General features: G+C 61.6%; 1 protein-coding gene across 3 annotated transcripts; it reads right to left on the bottom strand.

The window, feature by feature from the left end:
- Window positions 1–2,090: 2,090 nt before the first annotated feature.
- FAM178B (family with sequence similarity 178 member B) lies at window positions 2,091–7,701 on the bottom strand. 3 transcript variants are annotated; one of them, XM_015882959.2, is made up of 16 exons: window positions 7,534–7,701; window positions 7,325–7,434; window positions 5,742–6,007; window positions 5,591–5,652; window positions 5,397–5,507; window positions 5,163–5,312; window positions 4,992–5,097; window positions 4,849–4,918; window positions 4,652–4,772; window positions 4,072–4,147; window positions 3,786–3,962; window positions 3,016–3,113; window positions 2,670–2,760; window positions 2,510–2,599; window positions 2,351–2,428; window positions 2,091–2,279 (listed from the first exon to the last, which is right to left on the bottom strand). In XM_015882959.2, the coding sequence occupies exons 1-16, from the start codon at window positions 7,593–7,595 to the stop codon at window positions 2,139–2,141; spliced, it is 1,809 nt and encodes a 602-aa protein (XP_015738445.1). In that variant the 5' UTR covers window positions 7,596–7,701; the 3' UTR covers window positions 2,091–2,138. The 3 variants fall into 3 exon arrangements, with proteins under 3 accessions (XP_015738445.1, XP_015738446.1, XP_015738444.1); XM_015882960.2 differs by having other exon boundaries at window positions 7,325–7,445; window positions 7,559–7,668; XM_015882958.2 differs by having other exon boundaries at window positions 7,325–7,701.
- Window positions 7,702–7,781: the final 80 nt, after the last annotated feature.

Raw genomic sequence — 7,781 nt, 5'->3', positions numbered from 1 at the left:
AGGGGGGGGTCAGTGCTGTGGGTACGAGTGGGACGCAACAGGCACCGATATGGGATGGAGGGCACGGGTATATGGCACCAAATGTGGGGCTGGGGGCTGCTGCTTAATGGGGGCGGGGGGAGCAGCGGGAGGCACCGGGGGGGGGGCATAGGGATGGGTGGGGTGCCATGGCTGTAATTGGGGTGCCATGGGTATAACTGGGGTGCTATGGGTATAATTGGGGTGCCATGGCTATAAATGGGGTGCCATGGGTATAATTGGGGTGCTAGGGTTGTATTTGGGGTGCCATGGGTATAACTGGGATGCTATGGTTATTATTGGGGTGCCATGGCTATAAATGGGGTGCTACGGGTATAACTGGGGTGCCATGGCTATAAATGGGGTGCCATGGGTATAAATGGGGTGCCATGGGTATAACTGAGATGCCATGGGTATAAATGGGTTCCATAGCTGTATTTAGGGTGCCATGGGTATAACTGGGATGCTATAGCTATTATTGGGATGCCATGGTCGTATTTAGGGTGCCATGGGTATAACTGGGGTGCTATGGCTGTATTTGGGGTCCTATGGGTGCAATTGGGGTGCCATGGGTATAACTGGGATGCCATGGCTATTATTGGGGTCCTATACCCATTATTGGGGTCCTATACCCCATTATTGGGGTCCTATACCCGTTATTGGGGTCCTATGGCTGTATTTGGGGTGCTATGGGTGCAGTTGGGGTGCTATGGCTGTATTTGGGGTGCTATGGGTGCCGCTGGGTGCTGTGGCCATGGCTGTACCCGGGGGGGGGTCGCGGCCACAACTGCGGCTCCGTCGGACCCGGGGTTCGGTTCCGTGGGCGCCGCGATGGAGCCGTTACCGCGGGCATCGCGTTCGGTACCGCCGCGTTATGGGGGCGAACGGGGGGGGGCCCAGGGCCGGGTCGAGCCCACCCCCCTCCCCCCCAAACACACCGCGCATCCCCCCACCCCCCCACAACAACGCCCAGCGGGACGGACCGGGCGGGGGGGGCGGCACCGAGGGGGGGTCCCGGACCCACGGCACCGGGATGGGGGGGGGGAAGGGGGGAAGTGGGAGATGGGGGGGGTCCGCGGGCAGCGCCGCCGTTACCGGGAGAACAAAGCGGCCGCCCCCGCCGCTCCAACCACAACCAATACCGGGCGGTGCGGTGAGAGGGCGGGGGTCGGGGAATGAGCGGGGGGAGGAGTAACGCGGGGGGGGTAACTCACCTCGGGGCGCGGCGGGGCCGGGGGGGGGGAGGCCGGCGGGGCCCTCTCGGGGCCGGCGGCGGTGCGCCGCGCGGCTCCGCTCGGAACCGCCCCCCTGACGTCACGGGGGGGTCGGACGGACCGGGGCGGAGACCCCCAGAACGGGGGGAGATGGGGGGGAACCAGGACACACCGGACACAACGGATACAGCGCCCCATCACTATAGGGCTCCCCATCCATCCCGCTGGGCTCCCAATCACTACGGCCATTCTCCATCCCGGTCCGGTTCCCCATCCAGCCCCATTGGGTTCCTATTATTGGGGTTCCCTGTCCATCCCCCATTGGGTTCCTATTATTGGGGTTCCCTGTCCATCCCCATTGGGTTCCTATCACTGCCGTGTTTCCCCATCCAGCCCCATTGCATTTCCTAACACCACTGGGGTTCCCTGCCCCATAAGGATCCTCCCATTGGTTTCCTATTGTGGGAGTTCCTCAACCATCCCCATTGGGTTTCCTGTCCCTACAGGGGTTCCCCAGTCCCTATAAGGGATCCCCATCCCTCCCCATTGGGTTTCCTATCACTGCTGGGGTTCCCCATTCATCCCCATTGGGTTTCCAAACACCATTGGGGTTCCCTGTCCATCCCCATTGGGTTTCCTATCACTGGGGATCCCCATTGATCCCCATTGTGTTTCCAAACACTATTGGGATTCCCTGACCCTATATGCCCTCCATCCATCCCCACCAGGTTTCCAAGCACTACAAGGAATCACTGCCCCCATAGTTCTCCATCCCCATTAGGTTTCCTATCCTTCCCTGTTCCTATAGGGTCCTCCATCCCACTGTGTTGCCTGACCCCATAGAACCAGACCCAGGCATTGGGGTGACGTGGGGCTGTTTAATGGGGTTCCCCCTGGGTGCTCCCCTTACTCCAGCAGCTCGTGCCACTTGATGTACAGCACCGTGGCCAAGTTCTTCAGCTGGGAACGATAGAACTGCCCCATGTCCTCGTGCAGCCCCGACCCGAAGAACTGCTCCAGCTGGGTGCACAGCCGCTGCAGGTGTCCCTATGGGGATAATAGGGGGGGTAAAGGGTGTGTGGGACCCCCCTGGGACCCCCCCTGGGGTTGGTACCCACCCGCTGCTCGTCCCGCGGCCGCTCCGTGCCCACCACGATGTCGGCCAGGTAGAGGAGGCTGCGGCTCAGGTAGCAGGTCTGTGGGGATAAAGGGGTGAGCAATGGGGGGGGGGTGGGCACCTCTGGGGGGGGCTTCACCCCTGGAATAACAGCACCCACCTCCTGCTCGAGTTCCATGGCATCGGGGGGAGTGGGGAGATGCAGGTTGTCAGGCCAGGATTGTGCCAGGAGCTGCTCCAGCGCAGGCAGCTGTGGGGACGTGGGGTCAGGGGACACGTAGGGACACACAGGGGGCACCTGGGGGGGGGGCTGCACCCACCTCTTCCTCCGCCCCAAGGGCCAGAACATTGTACGGCGCCTCCCCCAGCAGCTGGGCCATGGCACAAAGGCTCAGGCGCCTGCGGAGCTCCCTATGGAGAAGGAAAGAGCATCAGGCTGCCAAGCTTGTCACTGCCAACACAGTGCCACCGCGGTGCCCTCCAGGTGCCCGTGGACAGCACTGTGCCACCAGCAGCCGCTCCGTGCCCGCTTTGTGCCCGAGCAGCCAGCTGGAATAAAGGAATTAGAGCGAGACGCATCCCAACCCGCACGGCCTGACACTGAGCCTGGGGGCTGTGCCAGCTCCTCATCAATGCAGGGCACAGCAGGGCAGGCAGGACACGCACCTCTCCCTGTCCGTGATATCTGGTAGCAGTCGTGCCACGGTCAGCAGGCTGTGATGGTGCTGGGAGAGCTGGCACAGGGACAGGCAGAGCACGGGCAGCTGTGGGGATAGAGAGGGCAGGCACTGAGCACCAGGGTGGCACTGAGCACCAGGATGGCACTGAGCACCAGGGTGGCACTGAGCACCAGGGGTGGCACTGAGCATCAGGGGTGGCATTGAGCACCAGGATGGCACTGAGCACCAGGGGTGGCACTGAGCACCAGGGTGGCACTGAGCACCAGGGNTGGCACTGAGCACCAGGGGTGGCACTGAGCACCAGGGTGGCACTGAGCACCAGGGATGGCACTGAGCACCAGGGTGGCACTGAGCACCAGGGTGGCACTGAGCACTGGGGGTGGCACTGAGCACCAGGGTGGCACTGAGCACTGAGGGTGGCACTGAGCACCAGGGTGGCACTGAGCACCAGGGATGGCACTGAGCACCAGGGTGGCACTGAGCACCAGGGTGGCACTGAGCACCAGGGGTGGCACTGAGCACCAGGATGGCACTGAGCACCAGGATGGCACTGAGCACCGGGGGTGGCACTGAGCACCAGGGTGGCACTGAGCACCAGGATGGCACTAAGCACCAGGATGGCACTGAGCACTGGGATGGCACTGAGCACCAGGATGGCACTAAGCACCAGGATGGCACTGAGCACCATGATGGCACTGAGCACCGGGGTGGCACTGAGCACTGGGGGTGGCAGGGTGGCCTCATTTGGATCCATACCTGCTCCTTCCAGGCCACGATGCCGTCCAGCAGGCAGTGCAGGAGGTGCCACAGGTCGGGCAGTGGTTGGCAGCGCAGCGCGCGGTCCAGGCTGAGGAAGCAGAGCAGCGTCAGCAGCTCCCTGCGGGCACGGTCGGGGTAGTGGCACGGACAGGCAACCACAGACACCGTGAGCAGCTGTGGGGAGCAGCAGGTCAATGGCAATGCTGCACCACCCCCAGCAGGGCAGGGACATGGTGCCACCCCCCCCCTTGTCCCAGCTATTAGCAGCAGAGATGGCTCACACCTTGCACACGTCCCCCAGCTGCGTCACCAGGGCCAGCGTGTCGGCTGCGCTGAGGTTTCCCCGCTCTGGATGCGGCCTGATAAAAGCAGAGGGGCCGAAAGGCTGAACATTGCAGCCCCCCACCCAAAGCACAGCGTGTCCTGCACTGCCAGCTCACAAACACAGCCCCAATTCCACCTGCTTTATGATACATGTTGATACAGACATGGGTGAGACTCGGTGCCGCTCACCTTCCAGCTGCAACTCAACATCTTTAAGGTGAAAGAATGGCTACAAAGATTAAGGTCAGTCCTTACCTGGATGCTCAAGGGAAAGATGGCAGCGTTACTTATAAATGGAGCTGCTATGGATGGAAGATCTAAGTCAGCTCCCAGCCATCCCACAAAGCAGGTAGGAAAGGAACTGAATTAAATAGGTACGATCTATTACACCTCACTTATAAAAGTACCTTTTAAAACACTCTGATCAGAGCTCAACTGATTGAATTTCCTTCCCAAGCATCAGCACTGGCTGAGACTGACAAGTGTTAATGCTGCTAATTACCCCACTTAATGACCCCCATACACCCGTCAGGGCTCACCTGGTGTCTGTGGGGCACAGCTCGGGGGGCAGCAGCCGCCGGCAGCGCAGGGTCTCCAGGTCAGCACCCATGTAGGCAAAGGCCTGGCCAATATCCTGCAGTGTGGGGCACCAGGGCTCATCTGTGGGCAGGGGGACAGCGGTGACAACGGTGCCCATGGGGTGTATAGGGACCCTATGCCCACCCCACACACTCACCATCGCTTCTCATCCACATCTCCCACAGTGTCCGGAAGGCGTTGGTTCTGTCTGGCCACGTGCTCGTCAGCTGCCAAAGTAGATAAGGGGTGATGGAGGTGATAACGCACAGAGATGGGGACCTTCGTGCCACGGTGGCTCACCTGGAAGAGCCAGCGTAGGACGGGCAGCGGGCAGGCAGACGTGGTTTGGTAGAGCAGGTTGAGGTAACCGTCACGTACAAAGGCCACTTGGCCAGCAGGAGAAGCGCTGTGGGAAGACACAGGGTCAGCAGGGCCCTGCAGTGTCCCCTTGTCCCCGTCCCAGCTCCTCACCAGAGGAAATTCTGCTCCAGGACGCTGCGAGGCTGCAGCCCATACGTGTCCAGGATGGGCGGTGGGAGCGGGCAGCTGTGGAAGATGGGCTCCCCAGGGTGAGTGGTGGGGAAGGTGAGCAGCTTCAGTTCAAAACGTGCCAGGAAGGCCCTGCAGACAGGGGGAAACAGCCACCAAAGTGATGTGAAGGGCAATATAGGGACAGCAGGCAGTGCCCACCCGCTGCCCTGGTACCTCTGCTCCTCGAGGAGCTGCGTGTCCTCATCTGACGACTCCTGTGGGCTGCCACTGCTCACACCCAGCTGCATCAGGCCGTCCTCCACTGCCCTGGCCGGGCACTGCTCCCTGGCACAGCAGGGATGAAGGTTGTGCTGAGGGCACCGAGCAGCCCCCAGTTGTCTGTAGGACGCCAGGGGTGCCAGCCTCACCTCTTCTCCAGCAGCAGCGCATCCAGGCTGTTGGCCAGCGGGTCTGGCTGTGGGCACACAACCTGGGCACCAAGCAAGACCGCAGTGCTGGGCTGAGTGTCCCCACACACCTGACAGCATCCCCAAGCACCATTGATGCCCTGGCACTGACCTCCCTGTGCTCAGCGGGGCTTGAGGGCCCACTGCTGCCAGCCAGCAGCTCCTTCAGAGGGATCAGCTCCTCATCACTGTCACTGGACGATGTCGTTGCCACGTCCACTGCTCGCTGTGGCACCATCCTGCCCTCACTGACAATGCTGGGCTGCATTGCACTCCATGGGGAGCACGAGGCTGAGCCCCGCTGGGCTGGACGCCGGGGGCTGGCACGAGGCCGTCGTGCCCTGCGGGAGCCACGGGGCTGCTTGGGGCACTGCAGGGCTATGGGGAGACATTGGGGTCGGTGTGGGGCACTGGGATCATATAGGTGCCAGTGTGATGCACTGGGGATGATGTGGGTTGGGGGGGAATGACAGCGTAGGGCTCTGGGGATGCAATGGGGATCTGTGGGGGTTCTAATAGGGCTCAGGGGGTGCAATGGGGGGTTCAATAGGGGCTATGGGGATCAATGGGGATCAATGGGGGTACTAATAGGGCTCTGGAGATGGAATGGGGATCAGTGGGGGACACTATAGGGGCTCTAGGGATGCAATGGGGATCAGTGGGGGGCACTGGGGATGCAATGGGGGGCTCTATAGGGCTCTGGGGATGCAATGGGAGGCTCTATAGGGCCCTGGGGATGCAATGGGGGACTCTATAGGGGCTCTGGGGATGCAACTGGGGGCTCCATAGGGCTCTGGGGATGCAATGGGGGGCTCTATGGGGGCTCTGGGAATGGAAAGAGGATCAGTGGGGGACTCTATAGGGACTCTGGGTATACAATGGGGATCAATGGGGGACTCCATAGGGCACTGTGGATGCAATGGGGGGCTCTATAGGGCCCTGGGGATGCAATGGGGATCAGTGGGGGACACTATAGGGGCTCTGGGGATGCAATGGGGATCAGTGGGGGGCACTGGGGATGCAATGGGGGGCTCTATAGGGGCTCTGAGAATTCAATAGGGATCCATGGGGGACTCTATAGGGCTCTGTGGATGCAATGGGGATGCAATGGGGATCAGTGGGGGACTCTATAGGGGCTCTGGGGATGCAATTGGGGGCTCCATAGGGCTCTGGGGATGCAATGGGGATCAGTGGGGGGCCCTGGGGATGCAATGGGGGGCTCTATGGGGGCTCTGGGGATAGAAAGAGGATCAGTGGGGGACTCTATAGGGACTCTGGGTATACAATGGGGATCAATGGGGGACTCCATAGGGCACTGTGGATGCAATGGGGGGCTCTATAGGGCCCTGGGGATGCAATGGGGGACTCTATAGGGGCTCTGGGGATGCAATGGGGACCAGTGGGGGGCACTGGGGATGCAATGGGGGACTCTATAGGGGCTCTGAGGATTCAATAGGGATCAGTGGGGGACTCTATAGGGGCAGTGGGGATCAATAGGGATCAATGGGATCAATAGGGATCAATAGGGATCAATAGGGATCAATGGGGAGCAATAGGGATCAATGGGGGACTCTATAGGGGCTCTGAGGATTCAATAGGGATCAGTGGGGGCTCTATAGGACCCTGGCTATACAAGGGGATCATTGTGTTGCTCTATGTGGGGCCAAACATGGTCCCCCCCCCGTCCTCTCTCACCTGTCCGTGCTCCGCCCTGAGGCCTCATTGGGGGCGGTGAGGCCGGAGGCCGCGGATCCACTGGGCCGAGCGGCGGCGGGAGGAAGGGGCGGCCTACCCGGAGGTGTTTACTGACACGGAGCTGCTGGTAGGAACACAGGCTGTACTGGAAGGACGAGCTGAAGAGCCCCGAGCGGGGCACACGGGCCGAGGACAGCGGGATTTGGTACCAGCGGAGCAGCCCCGCCCGCTGACCTCGTCGCGCCGACGTCCCGCGCAACATGGCGGCCATGGGCGGGCGGGGTGAGAGAAAAGGGCGGGCTCTCCTCAGAAAGGCGGCGCTACCAAGTGCGGCTACTAACGGCGGGATTGGCCGTTTAACTGCCGACAGGAGCCCGGCAGCCAATCGCGGCTCGAGGGTTCGACCAATCAGCGCGCGCGCTGAACGGGATTGGTTAAAGAAGAGAAGTGTCCCGCC

The sequence above is a fragment of the Coturnix japonica genome, chromosome 22 (assembly GCF_001577835.2).
Source record: "Coturnix japonica isolate 7356 chromosome 22, Coturnix japonica 2.1, whole genome shotgun sequence".
Classification (NCBI taxonomy): domain Eukaryota; kingdom Metazoa; phylum Chordata; class Aves; order Galliformes; family Phasianidae; genus Coturnix; species Coturnix japonica.
The sequence above is the reverse complement of the archived record's forward strand: the minus strand, read 5'-3'. Positions and strand labels throughout refer to the sequence as shown.